The sequence below is a fragment of the Lycium barbarum genome, chromosome 4 (assembly GCF_019175385.1).
Source record: "Lycium barbarum isolate Lr01 chromosome 4, ASM1917538v2, whole genome shotgun sequence".
NCBI lineage: Eukaryota > Viridiplantae > Streptophyta > Magnoliopsida > Solanales > Solanaceae > Lycium > Lycium barbarum.
The window spans coordinates 127,914,952-127,938,965 of NC_083340.1; the positions used below are offsets into that span (position 1 = coordinate 127,914,952).

Here is a 24,014-nt window from a genome sequence, read left to right on the forward strand (position 1 = left end):
AATTTTATTGGTTTGGTTTGGTGTATAAATTTTAAAACCCGACGCAATTGATTTGGTTTGATGTTTAAAAAATCCGAACCAACCCGGTCCATGTACACCCCTAACACAAATCATCAAGAACATGCCAAAGATCTAAGATCTTGTGTACGGACATTCCATGCATGGTTTAAGCCCATATTTTCCAGTTAAATCCTATGATAAATCAACAAACACTGAATTTTTGCAATCGAACATTTCATAACAAGTCTCATTTTCTCGTAATATCGCTTGTATAAAGACATTTACGGAGCAACTAGATTTATGGCAGGGTTCTTTGCATAAGTACTATTCATAAAACAGCAAAATGCATTTACCTGTTATATGACACAATCATCCATAACTTATCGTTATGCTCCTCTGAAATTTCTCTAGTCCTTGATTTTTACTATCTAAAAAATTACTTGGACAGGGAGATATCATGGTGATCATGTCCCAACTCTCCATTTAACTAAAAAATAAAATATTTGCATGAATGATGGCATAACAAAAATGAATATAAGTGAACCATTCACCTATTAACAGAAAAACAATAAAAGAGTTAACACACATACAGGGGTTAGAATTAGACTACCAACGTTTGGTCTCAGTATGCTTTATCATCTTCATCTTCTTCTGGTGCTTCGTTGTGAATTAAATAAAAAGAAAAAACATCCAATTTTCAAGCTTCAACAATGAGATAGTAAGAAACCACAGTTATATACATTCTCAGATATTCAAAATACAGAACATATAGAGGCATAACTCAAGGAACCACAACAATCAGCCCTTTGAAATTAGCTCTGGTGTAATTTAATCAAAATAAATAAGGTTTAACCATGCAACCACAACATCTAAACAAGAAACACTAAATAAGGTTTAAGCATACAACCATAATGTCCAAACATGAAAAAATAAAAATGTTAACCACAACGACACGTTATCTACTATACTGCTTAAGGAATAACCGGTAGTTAAACTCCAACCAAGACTTCCGAGAGCCTAAGAAATACTTGCCGCACTTCTTTCTTAATAAACATGTTCACGGTATAGTTAAAAAGATCACTCACTGCAGGAATATAATCAGGCATATTTTCCAACATGTCAATACACTTCCCGATGGTGGGTTCATCGGATGCAGGAGATGTAGCAGTACTATTGCGCATAAACTCTATTAGGGAATGTATAGCCTCTTTTATTGATGCTACACCAAGTCTTGTCCTACTCTTTTTTACTTGACTGCTAGTGTCGACACAATCTATTGATTTTCGTCTTTTTAGTGATGGCTCGGGAAACATAACAGAATCCACATTCTGCAGATCATCACTTTCGTCGCTCCTTTCATCATTACCATTTATTCCTTCTTCAACGAAGTTTGATCCAACGCTAGACGTTTGTTCTTGATCATAACGATACCATATCAACGAAAGATCTTTGTTCCTAAATTTTTTACATCGAGCATTCTCCTGTAAAAGCAAACTCCAAAACTACTTAAGCAAACCAAGAAAATTAACAATGAAAAAGAAATAAGAAAAACATATAGAACAATGCGAAAGATGTACATTTTTCGCTTCCACCAGTCATCATCTGCTATAATTGTATTTTTTGTAGCATCCCAACCTAAATCTGTCTCCCCTCTTATCATCTGCTTAAAAAGAGTCCATTCGGCTTTCATGTTATACCAATGATTTTTCATTTGTTTCCTATCGTAGTTTCTTCCCATCTTCTTATTGAACTTATTAACCATATTTTTCCATCCATCTTTAGATAAATGAGTACTTGGTCTATTTCCTTTTCTAATCTCTTGTTCACACAACTCAATAAATTTAATATGGGCATCATCGTCCCACCTAGCTTTACTCTGGGAATGAAACATCACAGGTTCCATATCTATTTCTTCGTAATAAATCAAGATAAGCTTCAATGTTATTTTACGCAAAGCAAACCATTTCTCTTGCTCCCTTTGAAGTATCTCCTCTTCTTTATTTTCATCACCTAACAAATCCTCCAGATGACCAGATACCAAGTGGCTAATGTCCCAACATTCCCTTTCTTTATTTTCATCATCAAAGAGATCATTTGGATGAACAGGTACCAATTTTCTAATGTCCCAACTTCCCATTTAACTGAAAAGCATAACAGAAATGAACCATTTATAAGTGAACCTCTTATCTAATGAAAAAGATAATCATATATCATAGCATAACAGAAATGAACAATTTATCTAATAGCACAAAAGTAACACAAAACAATAAAAAAGACTTAAACCATACAAGCATTTTCAAACATAAAGTAAAGAAAAACTTTAGTGAAACACATATTATTGCATGTTATGAGACAATATAACAAAGCATACTTTGGAAACACAGAAGCACCCAAATGGTGCGTGTCGGAAAAATATAAAAATAGAAGCAGGGCTCTAGAGTTTTGATTCTCTTGGCCCTCCCTTTTATAGACACAATTCAGTAGAATTAGACAAACAGCTTCACTGAAATGAGACCTTACGTATATCATAAGAATCTCATTTTCCCTAAAGCTACTCTATTAAAGTTACTTTAAAGCTTTACTGAAGTAGATTTTGTTAGTAATTTGGTTTTATTTGACCTCTAGAGATTTGTCCCTTTAGTTATCTTTGCATATGTTTCTCTTATAGGGTCCAAAACGTCAGTAGAAAGAAAAGGTCATATCTATTAAGTTCTGCTTCTATTATGGTTCACCCATTCGCTCTGATAATTTAACCACAGAACAAAGCTAGTTATCGATCATGAAGATTTTAGATATCTTTTTGTGCCAGAAGGATCCACTTTGTGTTGGAAAGTTTGACACAAAAGACTTCATACGATTTTCTGAGCTAATGAGAAGAAGACTATTAAGTCTTTATTCAACTAATAGTTCCCTTGCACTAAAAAGTGCAGATAAGACTACTATGTCCTTATTCAACTAATGTTTTTTTTTTTTTTTAAATGAAGTAGTTTCATTGATGGCATCACAAGGATGCAGAAGTAGTACCCTTATTCAACTAATAGTTCTCTCGCACTATAAAGTGCATATCAATTCCATTTATTTATTTCTTCTACTTTCTTCCTGAAGGGAAATTACGTACTTGACAAACATCAATCCAAACTCACCATCAACTTCCTCACCCTCATGCTTATCACTCACACATCAATCTCACCACCAGCAATTTTTTTATTTTTTTTAATAACCATGGTGTCTAGGCTCAACTAATTTCACGGGATACCTGCTACCTCCCACCAGCGACAGGTATCAAGTAACTCTGTCCACCAAGGCTTTAACAGATTTGAAGAAATCACCTAGTGTTTTGGTCTCCATTGGTATTTGAACCTGAGACCTTATGATTCTCCTCCAACTTCATTGACCACTAGTAAATTTGATGCTTTGCTTTTTCACTTTCGGTACTCTCTCTTAAGCTTCTTTCAACCATGCGGAAGTCTTCTCATTCCATTTGTTTTACAAGCTGGTGTCGACTTCTTTCTTGCTTATCTATTCTCATCCATATTTACCTCTCATACTCCACTACTTCTCTCCCTTCAAGAACCTCTCTTGAAAAGAGCATTTTTCAATAGACATTTAAGTCAAAGCTGCCTTTCCCTCACAGTCTAATAGATTATATGAAAGCAAAAACAAGACGCCATAGTGGTGGCATTGGTATTCTCATTCCATGAGGAAAAGGTTTGGGATGACCTATTTTCATGTATAAATCAGGAGTTCACATGTTCTATAGGGTCTCCATCTGTAGGCTCACGAAATGATATTGATAATGGACACGTCAAAGTTTGGTAAGTGTTGCAACAACAACACTAATTCAGATTCAAAGTCAAACCTAGCACAATTTGGACAGATTCAAAACATGAAGTTGTGCAGATCTATGTTACTCGGACTCTTCACTTTCGGTGCCGCACCCGTGTCGACACGACATGGGTGTGGGTGTGGGATTCATACCCGATCTGGTCAACCGATTTTGGATACTTTCACCAAAATCGACGGAGAAATTGGGGACAAATTCAATGATTTCTTTAATCAAAACAAAAGCTAAGGTGAAATTGAAGAAAATGGATACCTTGTATCTAGAAATTTCTGTGTCACTCCTTCTCCTTTTATCTCCTTCTTGGATTCTCCCCTTGGTCAATATTTTTTCCTCAAGTTTTCCACATAATATCTCATAATTTAGGTTTTATAACTCTATTTTTAGATATTTGAATTTGTTTTAGCTGAATCCCCGCACCCGTATCTATAACTGGATACGTATCCCCGAATCTTAAAATTTAGATCATGAAGGATCCGACCTCTAGATCCTCACCCGTATCGAACACCCGCACCCGAGTCCGAGCAACTTAGGTGCAGATTACCTTCTAAATGAATCATTAATTAGTAAAAGATCATATCAAAATCAAGGACCCATTACTGTGTTTCCACTAATCGAATCCATTTGTTCAAATACAATGTCAATTTCTAATGTCTACTATGTTTATTAATCTTTTAGGACTACAGAACAAACATCACATAGAACATTAGCATGTAATTGTATGCCAGAAAACACAGTTTTTTTGAAATTGAGTATTCCAAATTGAAGGCAAGGTATGCAATAAGGGGTTGTTTGATTGCTGGTTAGGAAGTGAATTATTCATGTATTTAAATCAGCATAAGTATCATGTTTGGTAGCATTTTAGTTGCTATGTATAAAATTCTATAGACCAAATACGGTGTTTGGTTATGAATTTACAATCTCGCATAATAAATACATGTATAAGTTATGAGGAATCTATGTATTATTTTATATAGGGTATAAGTGGAATCTTTCCATTACTGATACTTGCGTAACTCTACCCAACAACTTAACGACCCCAATTATTAAAACAAATTAACCATTTTCACTTCAATCATTTAACGAAACCCCAATGCTCCTATATCACTAATCCTATATAAACCCCAATTTCACTTAACTGATTATTCACTTTAAACACAAAAACACTCAAAAAAAAAAAAAAAATTAAGCCTCAGATAACAGAAAAGGGAAGACCCATCAACTGTTTCTTCTTCTTAATTATCTATTCTAACTTAAATTTGTCTCTTAACCTAAAATCATTAGTACCCTATTATATACTTGCTTATAGTCAGTGGCGGAGTGAGGATTTTTTCACCAGGGGTTACAAAAATATAAAATAATAAGAAATGAGGAAGCCAAGTGAGTTCAATATCTACTATTTATACATAAAAAATAATTTTAACTTTATGTATATATGATAATTTTTCGCTGAAGGAGTCGGTGAACATCTGACCACCACTTGGCCCCGCCCTGTTATAATTCTCTACTTCTACGTTAAAAAAAAAAAGAAATGTTGAAGCATTTTAAACAGACTACATGAATGTACATAGAAGTTACCTGGGTTATTGATCAAATGGGAAACCGTGATGGAATGGGAAGAATTTACTGCGATGAAATGGTGTATAGGCTAATACGGAAGAAATTGGGACTTTTTACGGGACTAGAGCGGGGTAAAAAGTTACGGGAATGTGCCCGTTTAGAAATTCCCACATTAAAAAACTATCACTTTTTTCGGGTTTCCCTTTTGTATTAAAACACACTTCATGCAGATTTGGTTTACTATCCATTATACGGAGTGAGTGATAATTTAGGTGGGTAAAGAAAATAATGGATAGTTAAAGTATAAAACTTGTAAAAAAGTAATAATTTATGTGTGTTTTTTCTTTCCATTAACTCTATAATTATATAATATACTTTGAAGGTATATAACCATATACAGTCAAACCTCTCTATAATAGTATCATTGGGTCTGATATTTTTTGACAGTTATAGAGAATGACTGTTATACACTTATAACAGTATTGTCATTTAAATAATATTTCGCCGTTATGGGAAAAAAAGATGTATAAAATCTAATTTTTCATTTAATTGCCAAATTCTAAGCTTAATCACAATTTGTATAACGAAGGAAAAAATCTTTTAATAATGAAAAACATATATTCATATAATATTCTATGTCATAAATAGTGTATTAAATGATCAAAAATTTGATCAAAATCTCTACACTTATTATTGATAATCATAGATATCCTATTTTTATAGAGATGGTTAACTATTATATTACCAAAAAAAGAAGATAGCTGTTATATGGGGGCAATTTTACAAAGAGCGTACTGTTATAAAGTTGGTTGTTGCTGTTATAGATAAAATGTTGTTATACAAAAGTAAAAATATAACATAAAAAATCGGTTCCAGAAAAACTTGGTTGTTATAGAGATGTGTTGTTATATGCGAATATTGTTATAGAGAGGTCTGACTGTAATTGAATTCGTTATTATATACTTTATTATATGTGAATTGTATAATCCGAAAGTAAATAATGTATCTACATGCTAGGTATTTTGTAAATATTTTTGTGTTTTCACCCCAACTTAGGCTTTAAGCTTTTTATTTCTCATTCAAAGTGTCAAGGAGGGAACAAGTGCCAAAAGTGGGAATATTTTAGACAAGGGTAGCGGCTAATTTGCGGCTAGTCAAGAAAAGGGTCTCAAGGTTCAAAATGGGCAACTAGGGACTCTATATGTAACAGAGTAGGTAAAAGGGCTTCAGGGTTTCACAATTATATCAAAGACAGCCTAAGATCATACTAGTAATCTCACAACACAATGGCATATGGATTGAGTATCACGTCTTCAAAATCCCGAGCAGGTAATCAACACGCACACTCCAATACTTATGATGTCATAAAAAAATCATGCATGTCAATTCACTAACATTTTCTGAGTCTGCATCAAATTTTGTAAGGTTCATCTCATTACAGTTTTCAACAATACATGCCATAAGTTCAAAAATCACCACCATATAAGTCAAAATTACTCTATTTTACCTAAGCAACAACCTAAACAGTCCAGGTTCAACAGAACTAATAACCCCTCAGGAAAAGAACCATGGCACAGAAAAGTCAAGGGGGGGGGGGGGGGGGGGGTCCTAAACACATATATACAACAAAATATACCAAAAATCAAATAGCCCCACCCCAACCAAAAAAGCATGCATTGTCCTTAATGCATCAAATCAAATATAAGTGATGGTAAGGACTCCCTAAGGCGCACTAAGCGCGCTGATCAGTCTGGGCCTCGGAGGCCGTAAAACTGGGATCGGTAACTAATACGGCGGTGGCAAGAGCTGCAGGCGATGACTGCGCAGGAGGGACTGCTGCATCTGAGTGTGCTATTGGAGTAATAGAGAGATCAGGATGTCTAAGCTGCCATCTTAAGACGACTGCTTAGTAGCTCCCTGAGAGCTCGATCCGACTCTTTTTAGCCTATCAGCATACTTCTCTATGGACTGGGCTGTCGCAATCTGTATCTATGCTTTCTCAGGCATCTCTGCTACCCCTGCTACCTCGATCACCTCATCAACAACTTTCTTTCCTTTCGCAGGCTCATCTGTATTCTCAATCTCTTCATCTGTCTCTGAATCAGAGCCCCCCTGCACTCCTTGACAAGCTGAGTCGTATCATCTGTCACATTTACTGGTGGTGGCACTGGGATATCAAATATTCTCAAGTCAGGCTTGAGCAACTGAATATCTGTTTTAACTTTGGTCAACTCAGTTCTGATGTCTGTAATATCGTTGTTTCTGTCCTTCGCCTCAAGGCTGTCAACCCTTGCTTCGAGCTTCACTATGGACAAGCGGATGGGCACAAGAGCTTTTTCTATCCATTTCGGGACTGACACCACCAAATTATTCAGCTTCTGGTTGTGAAGAGCAGTAACATTGGCCATTTGTAGCAATCGCTCCCGCGAGAGAGCTTGATCAGGCCTCAAATAGGGGTAGGAGGTGGATGAAGTCTCTGAGGGGTTCTGGTAAAAGCAGTAGCAACTGCCTCGCTCTCACCCCTTACCAAGCGCTTAATCTTAGTGTCGGGCCCTCTAGCAGGGAATGAATCTCCTTTTCTTTTCTTTGTAGCCGGTTTCATGTCATCTTTGCTGTTGAGAATGTCAATTTCCCCATATGCATCGACCGCGATCTCAATTCGGGGGAGTTTGGGTATCTTGGCCACTAAGCACAACCTTGTAGCCAAGCATGGGAAAGGCAATAAGGTATTACCATGGTTAGATCGATGCCCCATTTCAGCAGCAATTATTTCGCCCACATTTATATGATAACAAGACTCTTTTTCAATGAGGCTGTCCTAGTCATTCTTTGTTGGCATCAAGCGGCAAGTGATGAAGTTTAGCCAATGTTTCGCCTCAATGGTGAGGCTATTCCTCTTAATTTTGAAGTTCGGGTTCAGCCATGCTGGCTCTTCTTCGGCTGAGATCACCGATGCAACTCACTATCCTAGTTTGCCATCCTCGTGTTAAATTCTTCGGCTACAGGTAAGTCACGTGCAAAATAATACTTGTTCATTACTTTGGCGTGACATTCAACCTAAACACCTCTAACTTGAACACTATCGAGGCAGTGTCGCAGCTTTTTAAGTCCCGACCACTTGAGTTTTTTCATAGCTGCAGCATACACCGCATAAAATTCGCGGACCAAAGTCTGGTTGTACTTCCTCGGTGGATCTGTGAACACATCCCAGTCATGCTTGTTGATCAGCTCCAAAACTCTGGGGAAACTCTCTTTCAACCCATTCAAACTGAATTGTTTCTCATCGTTGAAATTTCTTTTCTCTCTGCTTTCTAAGAACATTTCCTTTATCCCAAGGATCCTACTGAAACGAAGGGCATCCTCCCTCTTTTTCCGGCGAAGTTCAGCTTGTCGGGCCTCTTCCTCTTTAGACAGCCTCAGTATGGCTTCTATGTCTGGGTCAGATGAGGAATCAGACTCAACTGCCTGTTGATTTCTTGTCAAGGAAGATGGGGCATCTTTTTTCTCGTCATTTTTTTCTAGCAGCCCTTAGATGTGAGGTTCGCCTGGAAGTCATGCTGCAATCAACGAGTCATCAAGAACTAGAACACTTCTTATTTTTATTGTTTTATATTTATGAAAGGTAAAAACAAAAAACTAGAAAGAAATACATAAAACAAACAAATACAAAAACGTATAGGCAAAACATGATACGCGTTGCATTTCACTCAATGCGAGACGCATTTAATGTTATGTGTCGCATACCATGGTCTGCATTGCATCCTTGAGACGCATAAGGGAAAATGTGACACATACCCTGTCGCATATCCCACTCCAAAAAACTGACTTCTCTGATTTTTGTATGCGTTGGGAAGTGCGAACGCATATGGCATATGCTACGCATAACCCAGCGCATATCATAACTGCACACCAGAGTCGATCTTTTCAGGCCAATCATAAACAACAATATCCAATTTCTTGACCCGCCATTATCACAATCATCCATTGTAAGGCTACTCAGACTTCACCCTAGCATTCGGACTTCGTGTTAGGCGATTTATCGAACACTTGGTGGGCATAACGACTTCAAATCTTCGTTAATGAAGTTGAAAGTCAAAATTCCCTCCAATTCAAATAGAAACATGAACAAGAAGAACCAACGGTACATAGTGACTGTGCAAAACACACTATTAATGCATGAGAATTCCCCAAAAATTCACCCAACTGTTCATAAACAAAACACAAACCCTATACCCCTAATTACACAATTTCCCTTCAACAATCATTTTTATTCAATTGTTCACACAAAATACACAACCCATATCAATATCTCAACAACCCTAATTCAAAGCAACAAAAAGAAGAGAGATGAGATAGAAAGATAAAAGCAAGGGTTTGCTTGTGTTACCTGTTAGACGACGGAGACAAGAGTATAGAGATGAGCTAATACGGTGGTGAGATCATGAGTTGAGATGGTTGGAATTCTTAGGGTGATAGAGTCGTTTTCGTTTGTGTTCTAATTATTTAGGTTGAATGAAAACCGCCTAAACTATGTTTTAAAATAAAGAGGGAATTTGCTTTGCGGGTCGGATCTCGACACGATTGAGTTAGTGAAATGCGATACATTCTCATCTGCAGATGGGAGAATGCGACGCATGTCGTTCCACATTTTGCCTCAATTTCACCATTACTTACCAGGTACACTGACTCGGATATGCGTGACCAACTGCGTTCGCATTCTCCGAAATGCGACGCGGATCACTTTACCTGAGGGGCAATTTTTTTTCTGGTTCATTGATCTTCCCCTTTTGAACCTTTGGCTTTCAATTGACCTGCAATTTTTTGCATTCCTATAAAAAATAAACATCAAAACAATCCACATAAAATAAATCACACATCATGAAATTAAACTTGGGTTGCCTTCCAAGGAGCGCTTGATTTAACGTCGCGGCACGACGGTGCTACCACTTCCCCCAGGATCAGGAGTATAACCATGCTTCAAGCGGTGCCTATCAACAATTATGTCACCATCAATGCAGCCATGGTAATGCTTTACCCTCTATCCATTCACCTTAAAAGTCTGAGTCTCATCTCTAGACTTCAATTCAATTGCGCCTTTGGGTGAAGCACTTACCACTTGGAAAAGCTCGGACCATTTGGATTTCAGGTTGCCTAGGAAAAGCTTCAGTCGTAAGTTGTACAACAGGACATTATCTTTTGGCTGGAAGTCTCGATTGAGGATCTTTTTATCATGTTAATGCTTTATCCTCTCCTTGTACAAGGCTGCACTCTCATATTCTTGGTACCAGAATTCATCCATCTAATTTAGTTGAAACAACCTAAGCTTGGTTGCCTCCCTGCAATCCATATTCAGCTTCTTTAATGCCTACATGGCATTGTGTTCAAGTTCAACTGGCAAATGGCATGCCTTGCCATACACCAGCCTATAAGGAGAAGTTCCAATGGCCGTTTAGAATGCCGTTTTGTAAGCCTATAGAGCATCATTAAGTTTTCGGGACCAGTTGGTCCTATTTGTATTGACCGGCTTGGTCAAAATGCTTTTTATCTCTCGATTCGAGACTTTCACATGGCCACTAGTTTGAGGTGATATGGGATGGCTACCTTGTGCTTGACACCGTATTTTTCGAGCAATCCTGCAAAAGCCTTGTTACAGAAATGCGAACCATCATCATTGATGATTGCACTTGGGGTGCCAAAACGGGTGAAAGTATTCTTCTTCAGAAAACTTGTGACACTTTTCGCCTCATTATTGGGTAAAGCCACCGCTTCTACACATTTTGAGACGTAGTCAACAACCACCAAGATATATCTCATACCACACAACTCACAAAGGGCCCCATAAAATCAATGCCCTAAACATCACAGAGTTCTACCTCCAACACAAAATTCATAGGCATCTCGTGCCTCTTAGCAATCGATCCTCGGGGTTGGCAATGCGCACAAGACTTTGCCATTATATTCGCATCATGATAGAGAGTCAGCCAGTAATGCCCTCACTCGAGCACCTTAGCCGCCATGCGATTTCCACCATGATGACCCCCAATCGGAGAGTCATGGCATGCTTTCAAGATATCCGGCACCTCAGATTGGGGAACATAACGCCGAATGATATTGTTGCCGCACGTTCGGAACAAGTAGGGTTCATCCCAATAATATTGCCGACAATCTCTCAAGAACTTCTTTTTCTGGTATGCCTTGATCTCGTCGGGTATAAGGCCAGTTAAGCCTGTCAACCGGTATGGTTAATCGGTTCAAACCGGTAACTGGACCGGTAAAACCGAAACCGGTTCCGATCAACCGTTTAATACATACCGGTCCGGTTTCAATTTTTTTGGGACCGGAACCGGTCCGGTTAAACCGGTCAGAATTTTTTTTTTTTAAATGTAGTCGTTGGGACATTGGGCTGGACCGTTGGCCAACGGTCCATTTGCAAAAATGGTCGTTGCCAAACGGTTCCAAACTCCCCTTTTGGCCCCCCCAACCCCCCCAAACTTTTTTTAACACTTTAACCCATTCCCCGCCCCTATATAAACCCCTCTCCATTTTCATTTTAATCCACACCAATTCACCCTTCTCTTTCTCTCAATCTCTCAATTATAGTTACTTTGCAACAATTAGCCACTTTAAATTTCTCTCAATTAAATATTATAAAGTCTTATTCTAGTTTCAATTATTAATTTTGCAATTATAATATTGTTGGTGGAGTTGGTGATTTTGCAACAATCCGAAGTAACTTTGGTGGATTTGCAATTCTAGCCGCCTTCACTTTGTTGGAAATTAGACCGGCAATTTGGTACCTTCGTTCCAACTCTATCTTTATTTTTCGCTATTTAATTTACGCAATTTAATTCTAGCAATTTAATTTGTTGCAATTTATTTTCTTGTGATTTATTTGAGTGTGATTTAAATTAATTCTATTTAATAATGGCGAAGAGATTTAGACGTGGTGCCGGTAGTAGTGGTATTGTTAGGGGTGGGTTTGATGAGGAAACATTTGTGAACGAAACACCAAATTTAGGTATTGATGTTGGTGGAAATAATCCACTTTTAGATCATGAGGCAATGCAACAACATTATACCGACACTTTTAATGAAATTGATGATGATGATGAAACACAAGCCCCCGAAAATCCCATAGGAGATACAGGTCCTGCACAATCGCATACACAAGACAAATCGCCTAGAACTCGTAAGCCAACCGCTAAAATTTGGAAATTTATGACTAAGAATAAGGAAAGCCAAACAGCTAAATGTACCATATGTGGACAAATATTTTCTTTTAGGCAACAAACTAATAAGGATGGTGGAACGGGTACACTAACGGGTCATATGAAAGCTAAACATAAGGATATTTGGGGAGAGCAAACAGGTTCAAATGTGGGGGGTATTCAAATGACGATAAACCCACGAACCGGTAAAATTTTTAAGTATGACAAGAAAAAAGAGCGTGTAGAAATAGCTAAAATGGTAGCTTATGATTGTTTACCATTTTCCTTTCCTTCGGGTTTGGGGTTTGTTACTTATATTCAACGTTGTTATAATCCGTTATTTGAGGGTATTCCTAGAAGTACCAGTAGAGCGGATGTTATAGATTTGTATAAAAAATATAGATTTTATTTGCGCCATATATTTAATTCTTTAATTGTAATGTTTCTCTTACCGCCGATTTGGGTCTTAGTCTTAACAAGTTAGATTTTTTTGCTATTACATGTCATTGGGTTGATGATAATTGGGTTATGCAAAAAAGAATTATAGCTCTTTTATATGATGAAGGGAAAGGTTGTCACGATGGAAAATTTTTAGCGGATTCAATGTCTACTATTATGAGATTTTTTAACATTTATAGAAAAACACTTTGTATTGCTTTAGATAATGCTTCTAATAATACAAAGGCGGTTGGTCTTTTAAAAAGGGAATTAAACTCTCCGCTAAAAAATATTTTTCATGTGAGATGTAGTTGTCACATTTTAAACTTAATTGTTAAAGATGATCTTGAGTGTTTTGAAGATTCTATTCAAAAAGTTAGAAATGCGGTTGCGTTTTTTTTTTTGTAATGCTAATAGGGCAAAACTGAGAGATTTTAAGAATTCTTTTGTGGAAAATGGCCTTAGGCCTAGGAAAATTCAAGTAGAAGTTGAGCCTAGGTGGAACTATACTTACATTATGTTACAACAAGCATATGGGTATAGGGTTCCCATATAACAAGTTCACAACTATTATAATATTAATAATGATAATTGGTTAAATATTACGGATTGGGAAGATGTTAAGGAATGTGTTGAACTCTGACAAAAATTTTATAATGCAACTCTTGCTTTTTCTAAACAATTTTATCCCACGGTAACCGAAATTTTATCCGACTTAGCGAAAATAGCTAGAGTTTTACAAGAGTATAAATATAAATCCGGTTATCAAGCGGCTATTTTTAATATGACAACAAAATTTAAGAAGTATTTTTTTTCCCATCCCAACTTTATTTATATTGGGTTCTCTTTTAAATCTCTGTTTAAAAATGTCTTATACTAGAGCATTGGTTAATCAAATTTATACATTTTTAGAAATTGAAGAGGGAGTTGAACCATCTTTAGCTGAAGCCGAGCTCGCTATTGATGCCGAGTTTAGAAAAGGTTTTAGTCATTATTCTAATTTGGAAGAAAATGCTACACCCGTTGCTCCACGCCCTACTACTTCTCAAAGTAGCAAAAAGGGCTTGTCGCATTTAAAAGTTTTACATTCACATCCAACTCCTTCTTCTAATGCAAACTTTGATGAATATCACCTTTATTTGATGCAGCAAAATATGGATATCGACCAACTAGATGATTTGGACGTCTTAGCATGGTGGAAGAAATACAAGGCGAGTTATCTGATACTTTCAAGAATGGCTCGAGATATCCTTATGGTTCAAATATCAACCGTGGCTTCGGAGAGTGCATTTAGCTAAGGAAGACAACAAATTGGAGACCATAGACACTCATTATCCGGATTTAGCTTGCAAGTACTAGTGTGCATTCGCGATTGGATTAGATCGGAGCGACGCAACCAAAACTTAGAAGCGGTGGAAGGCGAAGAGGAAGAGATTGAAGACTTGATAGCAAGTGGAGCGGACCAAATGGAAGACTTTGAAGATATCTCCATGAATTACCATATGATTGACAATTGGTGATTTTATTATTCTATTATTTCTTTGCAACTCATGTATTATTTGCAAGTTAAAAAAAACTACAACTTACAAATAAATGTTTTCCATGAATGAATAAAATATATGACTCATTGAGCTTTCTTCTATTTACTTGTGTCCATATTTTTACTTATATTAAGTTAGGAATATACCTAAAATATACTAAGAATATACTTATAATATACATCTACTTAAATTAAAAACTAGAAAGTTATATACTTGAAAAATAACTAAAATATACTAAGAATATACTTATAATATAAATATACTTAATTTATAAAATAGGAATTTATAAACTTAGAAAAAACTTAAGCTATAAATAACTTAAGTTATAATACATATAACTTAAACATATGTATATATAAGTTATATAAGCTAAGTATATTGATATATATAAGTATATTCTTAGTATATTTTAGGTATATGTAGTATAACTTAAGCATATAACTTAATATATATATATATATATACGTCTATGCTGTTAGTTAGTAAATATATAAACTTTACTTATATATATATATAAGTTATAAGTATATATAAACTTATATAACATATGTAAATATACCTATAATATACTAATAAATACTAATATATATATATATATATATATATATATATATATATATATATATATATATATATATATATTATACAAAAAAAAAGAGGTTTTGGACAGTTTCAAACCGGACCGGTCCGGTTTCCAGTTTAAAACCGGTAAATCGGAACAGGTTAAACCGGGACCGGTGGTCCGTTCCGATTTTAGATCGGAAACCGGCCGGTTTTCTAACCGGTTGACAGGCTTAAGGCCAGTCACCATGAAATTTTCTATGTCAGCATACCATGGTGCTGCATCACATGACCCTACGAGAAGCCTCTCATCTGGGAAAGCAACATTGATTTCAAGTTCCCCCATCGATCTAGCGGTTTCCTTAAGCCTTGATAGATGATCTGCAACTTGGTTCTCTAACCCCTTCCGATCTTTGACCTCAAAGTCAAATTCTTGCAACAATAGAACCCAACGGATCAACCTCATCGTAGCATCTTTCTTCGCTATCAAATACTGGAGTGCAGCGTGGTCAGTATACACCACCACTTGAGACCCCAACAAATAGGGCCTGAACTTCTCGAAAGCATATACAATGGCAATTAGTTCTTGTTTGGTCATTGTGTAGTTCATCTGGGCACCACTCAATTTCTTGCTAGCATAATAGATCGGGTGCATGATCGTGTTGTGATGTTGACCGAGCACCTCTCAGTTAGCGAATCCGCTAGCATCACACATAAGCTCAAATGAAAGAGACCAATTAGATGAAACAATAACAAGAGCCAACTTTAGCCGCTTCTTCAACTCTTCAAACGCTTTCAAACACTTACATCGAACTAGAATTTAGCTTCCTTTTCAAGAAGCTTGCACATGGAATTATCAATCTTCAAGAAATCTTTAATGAATAGCTGATAGAAATCGGCATGTCGCAAGAAGCTGCGAACAATCTTGATAGAGATGGTTGGAGAAATCTTGGCAATGACATCAATCTTAGCTTGATCAACCTCAATTCCCTTTTCAAAGATTTTGTGGCCAAGGACGATCCCTTCTTTTACCATAAAGTGGCATTACCCCCAGTGGAGGACAAGGTTAGTTTCTTTACATCTCTTCATCACTCGACCCAAGTGGTCAAGACACTCATCAAATGAATCACCAATAACAGATAAATCATCCATGAAGTCCTCAACAATATCTGAAAAGATAGACATCATATACCACTAAAAAGTGGTCGGAGCATTGCATAGGCCGAATGGCACCCTGTTGAAAGAAAAAGTCCCATAAGGTGTAACACCTCATACCTTTAAACTAAGCCGAGTCTATGACTCATGGATCTCGGAAGCCAAAAAGAGGGAGTTTATGTCAAAAAAACAGACTCAGTTCTACGGGTGGCATTCGACGGCTAGAGGGATGGACCGTCGATAGATCGACAGGTTGTCAAAATGTACCGCCCCTAGGAAACTCATTTTTCAAACTCTATGGACTTTCTCAGACTACTGATTGTACGGTCGAATGCACTGTCAAAAATAGACTCGAACCGTCAAAATAACTCGATAAACCGTCAACACGTCGACGGACTGCCAAGTACACCGTCAATCCTCCCTAATAGCAATCAGTATAAATACAATATTTCATTCTAGAAAATCAGTTTTCACAATACAAGCCCTAGCACGAAGGTTCTCTTTTTCCCTTTAAAGGTTCTCTTTTCCCTTTAATCCAAAACATCAAGGTAAGCCATTCCAAGCCCTTCCAAGTAAATTCTAACACGTATTAAGGTAATCTAACAAGGGTTCATCATTCCTAACCTAGGGTTTTCAGGAAATCTCATCTCAAGGTTCAAATTTTAAGCTTTTGGAATTCTATTACAAGCTTTTGAGTGTTTACAGGTATGTAAAGTTTCTATCTAAATGTGGGAACATCATTGTTCTTTCCCACGCAATTTTCTTCCATGATTATATGAAAGTTCATAAAAAACTAGGGTCCTAGACAAGTTCATGATAACTCTAAGTACATGTACCATGATATACCATGTTTGTATTAATAATTCGTTATTGTGTTCTTGATATTCCATTTTGGTTATTGAGAATCTGTCGATAATCCATGAAAACCCATACTTTGCACTCCAATGGTTCTTAAATGCAAGATATGAACTTTTATGTATATTTTCATGAAATACTACATGCATCCATGTTTTCATACAAGTTATACTATGTACTTATATCCATGCTATACTATACTCACAAATCACGTTTACAAGCCATGTTTATGAATTAAGTTTACAAGCCATGTTATATAGATCATTGGCCCAGATGCCAACTATATGCATGTTTATATTTTTGGGAGTAGCATAGGTTTACCGAGAAGGCTCAGATAGCCTGAAACTACGTATGCCAACGTAGGGAAGGGTCGCTCCGCCCAGATTAGGACGACACCTTCAGACAGTTGAATTGGATCCATTTTCATGTCAAGCTTATGTCTCATACCCTGGCAAGGTGTGAGGCCACTTTGCTAGTCAGGCCAGGTACCACACTCCATGTACCCACATGGTGATTCCATGTTGTCAGTTATACTACGGCTCTCCCACCGATACAAATATATATATATATATGCTCTTAAAACTTTTTACTCATGTTATACATTTACTCATGTCAGGTGATGCTCATGTTCATGTTCAGCTTACAGCTTTTACAGTTTCAGTTTCAGTTATATTATTTCATGTGCCATGTTTATTTCATTCAGTAGCTTTACATACCAGTAAAATTTAAGTGTATTGACGCCCTTTTTATTTTCCTGGGGGCCTGCATTTCACGATGCAGATTTACCGGACGACGGATCAGCACGTTAGGACTCAGTACATATCGGCTTTTAGTGAGACCCATTCTATTCAGGGTTTTAGCTTTACTTATGTTATTTCAGTCATGGAGTTAAGGTATGATGGGGGCCTTGTCCCGATAAACAGTTTAGTAGTCAGATTCATGTCAGAGGTTTCATAGACTAGTCTATTATGTTATGTCAGATATTCAGAGTCGTCTTGCCATTTTGGCTCATTATTAGTATGTTTATTTAGACTATTCCGCATTATGATATTATGATATTTTCAGACTTATGATTTATGGTCCCACGCTTTACTTAACTTGTGCATGTTCATAGTTATTTCGCATCAGTTAATGCTCATGTTGAGTCAGCAAGCCATATGTTTCACTCAGTCATATGCAGTCAGGCATCGAGTGCCATACTACGCCCAGGTCATGGTTCGGGGAGTGACAAAGCTTGATGTCGGAGCCTAGGTTCAAGTGTCTTAGGAAGTCTATGAAACCATATCCAGTGGGGTCATTTTTATATGTGTGGGGCCCACACATATAGATAGTAAACCACCAAGACATGTAGGATTGTCTCACTTCTTTCATACTCTAGAATCATGCAGCTATAGCTATGCTCTCAGGAATTCTTCTAACTCGTGCGTATTACGTATCTCAGATAATGCCTGCAAAAAGAAAGTACAACCAGAGGACCACAGCTAACAGTCAGAGGGCTACCACTAACGTTACTCCAGAAGTGGAGCCTCAAACTCAGGGAGTTGCATCAGACACTGAAATCCCAGCTACAGAGACTCAGGCAGAATAGTATGAGTGTGACCGAATATTATCTCAAGTTTGTTTCGTTTGCTAGGTATGATCAGTATATGCTACGTGATATGAGGGCCATAGTAAGGCATTTTGTGTTGGGACTTATGCCAGTTTTGCATGGTGACACTAATATTGTCGCTCAGAATGACAAGACGACTATCACCAAGATGGTTGATTTTGTGCAAGGTAATAAGGAAAGAATAAAGAAAGAGGAAGCTCTTTAGAAAGAGAAGGACAGGGAATTCAATAAAAGAGCTAAGTCTGCAGGTAACTTTAGTCATGGGGGAGGTGGAGGCAGGAAATTATTCAAGAAAAGATCATCAGGACCTGCTCCATCTACAGTCAGTTCCCCAGCCCCAAAGTTTAGGAATGATCAGAAGAGATAGAATTACTGGCCGACTTCCTTATATTCTCAGGCTAGTATGGGTCAGAAGACTTATGACATTCCAGTTTGCAGTAAGTATGGTAAAAGACACTCAAGGGTGTGTAGCATGGGTGTGGATGTTTGCTATGGGTGTAGCTAGCAGGGCCATTTTTAGACAGATTGTTCATCAGCCAGACAGGGTATCGAAGGTAATATGGCTCCGTCCAGAAATTCAGTGGTACCTCGAAATTCTCAAGCCCAGTCGGGGCATGCTACGGCTAAGTCTAAAAATGCAGGCGGAGGTCAAAACCGCTTGTATGCTTTAGCAGGTCGTCAGGATACAGAGGCAAGTGCAGATGTTGTCACAGGTAAACTAACAGTTTTCACTTTTGATGTCTATTCCCTTATTGACCCAGGATCCACCTTATCTTATGTGAACCCATTTGTTGATATGAAATTTAGGATTGAACTAGAAAACTTGCATGAATTCTTTAAGGTGTCTACCCCAGTTGCGGAATCAGTTATAACTAGACGTATTTATAGGGGCTGCCCAGTTTTAGTCTATCACCGCAGAACCATAGCCGACTTAGCAGAGTTGGAGATGGTAAACTTTGATGTAATCAGAGGTATGGATTAGTTATCTTCTTATTATGCCACAGTGGGTTGTAGAATCAAAATAGTTAGATTTGAGTTTCCTAACGAACCAGTTATAGATAGAAGCGCAATTTAGTAGACCCAGGGGTAGATTTATTTCCTATATAACAGCCAGAAAGATGATTTCCAAGAGTATATTTATTACTTAGTCCGGGTCAGGGATATAGATGCCCAGAATCCAGCCCTCCAGTCCGTACCAGTTGTTAATGAGTTTTTAGAGGTTTTCCAAGATCTTTCCAGAGTTTCTCCTGACAGGGAAATTGACTTTGGAATTGATCTACTTCCCGACACTCAGCCAATATTTATTACGCCAAACAAAATGACTCCAGCGAAGTTAAAAGAGTTAAAAGCCCAGTTGAAATATCTCCTTGACAAGGGATTTATTAGGCCAAGTGTTTCACCTTGGGGTGTGCCAGTTTTGTTTGTCCGAAAGAAAGATGGTTCCTTACGTATGTGCATTGATTACCGTTAGTTGAAAAAGGTCACCATTAAGAACAAATACCCTCTTCCTAAGATAGACAATTTGTTTGACTAACTTCAGGGTGCCCAGTGCTAGTCCAAAATTGACCTGAGATCAGGATACCATCAGTTAAAGGTTAAGAAAGTTGATATTCCGAAAATAGCTTTCAGAACCCGTTATGGTCATTTAGAATTTCTTGTCGCGTCATTTGGATTGACAAATGCACCAACTGCTTTCATGGATCTTACAAACAGGGTCTTCAAGCCTTATCTCGATTTATTCATTATTATCTTCATTGATGATAATTTGGTGTATTCCCATAGTGAGGCTGAACACGAGGAACATCTTAGAACAGTGTTGCAGACACTTCATAATCGTGAGCTTTATGCTAAATTCTAAAAGTGTAAATTTTAGCTCAAGTTAGTGGCGTTTCTCGGCCACGTGATTTCAGGTGAAGGCGTGAAAGTTGATTCCCAAAAAATTGATGTCGGAAAGAATTGGCCCAGACCTACCTCAGTTTTCAACATAAGAAGTTTCTTGGGATTAGCAGGCTATTATAAATGTTTCATAGAGGGATTTTCTCTATTTCAGCTTCGTTGACTAAGTTGACTCAGAAAAAGGTTAAGTTTCAGTGGTTAGATGCATGCGAGCAAAGCTTTCATGAATTGAAAAAGAGGTTGACTTCTGCTCCAGTTTTGACGCTACCAGAGGGAACCTATGGGTTTGTTGTATATTGTGAAGCTTTGGGAATTGGTTTCAGATGTGTCTTAATGCAGAATGGTAAGGTTGTAGATTATACATCTCGTCAGCTTAAGACTCATGAAAAGCATTATCCGACTCATGATCTAGAATTAGCAATCGTGGTTTTTGCACTTAAGATATGGCGTCATTATTTGTATGAAGTGCATTTTGATATTTTCCCTTATCATAAAATCCTGCAGTATAATTTCAAGAAAACAGAGTTGAATCTTAGGCAGAGAAGATGGCTCAAATTGCTTAAGGATTATGATGTAAATATTCTACCACCTAGGGAAAATGAATGTAGTAGCCGATGCTCTTAGTCGGCGTCCCATGGGATCTAGCTCACGTTGAGGCAGATAAGAGAGTTATAACAAAGGAAGTTTATCGCTTAGATAATCTAGGAGTTCGACTCTTAGACTCCGAATATGGTGATATTGTTGTTTAGAATAGAGCTCATTCTTCCTTAGTGGTAGAAGTTAAAGAGAAGCAGTTTAGTGATCCCGACTTGTTACAGCTGAAAGAAGGGATTCACAAGCATAAGACAATGACTTTTGAACGTGGGGGAGATGATGTTACTTTGAGGTACCGAGGCAGATTATGTATTCCAGATGTAGATGGCTCAAAGAGCGAATTATGTCAGAAGCTCACCACTCCAGGTATTCTATTCACCCATGTTCCACTAAGATATATCATGATCTTAAAGAGATTTATTGGTGGAATGATATGAAAAAGAATGTAGCAGATTTCGTGGCTAAGTGTCTAAATTGTCAGCAAGTGAAAGCCGAACACCATAGCCTTGTTGGGTTGGCTTAGAATATTGATATTTCTATTTGGAAATGGGAGATGATAAATATGGAATTCATAACAAGTTTACCTCGTTCATTCAAGTTAAGACCACCGATTCAGCAGAATATTATGCCAATTTGTATATTCACGAGATTGTCAGATTGCATGGACCCCAGTGTCTATTATTTCAGATCGTGGTGCTCAGTTCACAGTGAACTTCTGGAAATCCTTTTAGAAGGGATTGGGTACCAAGGTGAACCTCGGCACAGCTTTCCACCCTCAGACAGACGACAGGAAGAGCGTTCTATTTAGACTCCTGAGGAGATGTTGAGAGCATGCGTCCTAGATTTTAAATGTAATTAGGATGATCACTTGCCTCTTATTGAGTTTGCTTATAATAACAGTTATCATGCTAGTATCGAGATGGAACCGTTTGAGGCTTTGTATGGGTGAAGGTGCAGATCACCTATTGGTTGGTTTGAAGTTGGTAAAGAAGAGTTGTTGGGACCAGATTTGGTCTATCAGGCTATGAAGAAAGTCAAGTTAATTCATGAGCATTTTAAAATGGCTTAGAGTTACAAAAAGTCTTATACAGATGTGAGGCTAAGAGACTTAGAGTTTCAAGTTGATTATTCGGTATTCCTTAAAGTCTCACCCATGAAGGGTGTTATGAGATTTGGGAGGAAAGGAAAGCTTAGCCCCAGATATATTGGACTCTATAGAATCCTGCGAAGGGTTGGTCAAGTAGCTTATGAGCTTAAATTTCCATAAGTTTTGGCTGCTATTCATCCAGTATTTCATGTGTCTATGTTAAGGAAGTGTGTGGAATACCCGTCGTTGGTTATTCTTACTGATACTATAACGGTTAAGAATGGCCTAACCTATGAAAAGATCCCTGTAGCAATCCTTGATCGTTAGGTTCACAAGTTGAGGACTAAGGAAGTGGCCTCAGTTAAAATGTTATCGAGGAGTTAGAAAGTTGAAGAGGGTACATGGGAAGCCGAAGAAGACATGAAATCCAGATGTCCCTATTTGTTTGAAGAGCAAGCAGAGAATGCTCAAGGAAACCCTTCCATAATCCATGCCACGTCTTATGTTTCACGCTCATGTCATGTATTCAGTGCCCATGTCTCAGCATTCATGATTCCATGTAACCATGTCATGTTAATTCAGTCTCCATGTTTCATGTCATGTTTCCTCACGTTCACGTACTTAAGTCATGTCAAGTCACACTCTTAATCCTAACCGATCATTCAAGGATGAATAATCTCAAGGGGGAGATATTGTAATACCTCGTACCTTTAAACTAAGCCACGTCTATGACTCAGGGATCTCGGGAGCCAAAAAAAGGGAGTTTAAGCCAAAAAACCTAACTCAATTCTACGTGTGGCATTCGACGGCCAGAGGGACAGACCGTTAATTGATCGACGGCCCGTCAAAATGCACCGCCCCTAGGAACCTCATTTTATATACTCTCTGTACTTTCTCAGACTACTGATGGTACGGTCAAATCGACGGACTGTCCACATATCGACAGATCGTCAATGATGCACCGTCAAAAATAGACTCGAACTGTCAAAACAACTCGACGGCTCGTCGACTCGTTGACGGCCCGTCAAGTGCACCGTCAATCCTCCCTAACAACAATCAGTATAAATATGACACTTCATTCGAGAAAATTGGTTTTTATAATTCCCAAGCCCTAACATGAGGGTTCTCTTCTCCCATCAATCCAAAACATCAAGGTAAGCCATTCTAAGCCCTTCCAAGTCAATTCTAACATTTATTCATGTAATCTTACAAGGGTTCATCATTTCTAACCTAGGGTTTTCAGGAAAACCCATCTCAAGGTTCAATGTTTAAGCTTTTGGAATTCTATTACAAGTTTTGGTGCGTTTACAGGTATGTAGGGTTTCTATCTACGTGTGGGAACATCATTGTTCTTCCCCACACCATGTTCTTCCATGATTATATGAAAGCTCATCAAAAATTAGGATCCTAGGCATGTTCATGACAACCCTAAGTACATGTACCGTGATATACCATGTTTGTATTAATAATTCGTTATGGTGTTCTTGATATTCCATTTTGGTTATTGAGAATCTGTCTGTAATCCATGAAAACCCATACTTTCCACTCCAAGGGTTCTTAAATGCAAGATATGAACTTTTATGTATATTTTTATGAAATACTACATGCATCCATGTTTTTATACAAGTTATACTATGTACTTATATCCATGCTACACTATACTCACGAA

At 37.6% G+C, this 24,014-nt stretch overlaps 1 protein-coding gene across 3 annotated transcripts; it reads right to left on the reverse strand.

Annotated features, from left to right (window-relative positions):
* Nucleotides 1-1,318: 1,318 nt before the first annotated feature.
* LOC132636416 (L10-interacting MYB domain-containing protein-like) lies at nucleotides 1,319-10,857 on the reverse strand. 3 transcript variants are annotated; one of them, XM_060353275.1, is made up of 3 exons: nucleotides 9,789-10,699; nucleotides 1,578-2,141; nucleotides 1,319-1,481 (listed from the first exon to the last, which is right to left on the reverse strand). In XM_060353275.1, exons 2-3 carry the CDS (start codon nucleotides 2,135-2,137, stop codon nucleotides 1,436-1,438), a joined length of 606 nt encoding a protein of 201 aa, XP_060209258.1. In that variant the 5' UTR covers nucleotides 2,138-2,141; nucleotides 9,789-10,699; the 3' UTR covers nucleotides 1,319-1,435. The 3 variants fall into 3 exon arrangements, 2 of the variants coding, with proteins under 2 accessions (XP_060209258.1, XP_060209257.1); XM_060353274.1 differs by lacking the exon at nucleotides 9,789-10,699 and adding an exon at nucleotides 5,420-5,640; XR_009581251.1 differs by lacking the exons at nucleotides 1,319-1,481; nucleotides 1,578-2,141 and adding an exon at nucleotides 6,798-8,958 and having other exon boundaries at nucleotides 9,789-10,857.
* Nucleotides 10,858-24,014: the final 13,157 nt, after the last annotated feature.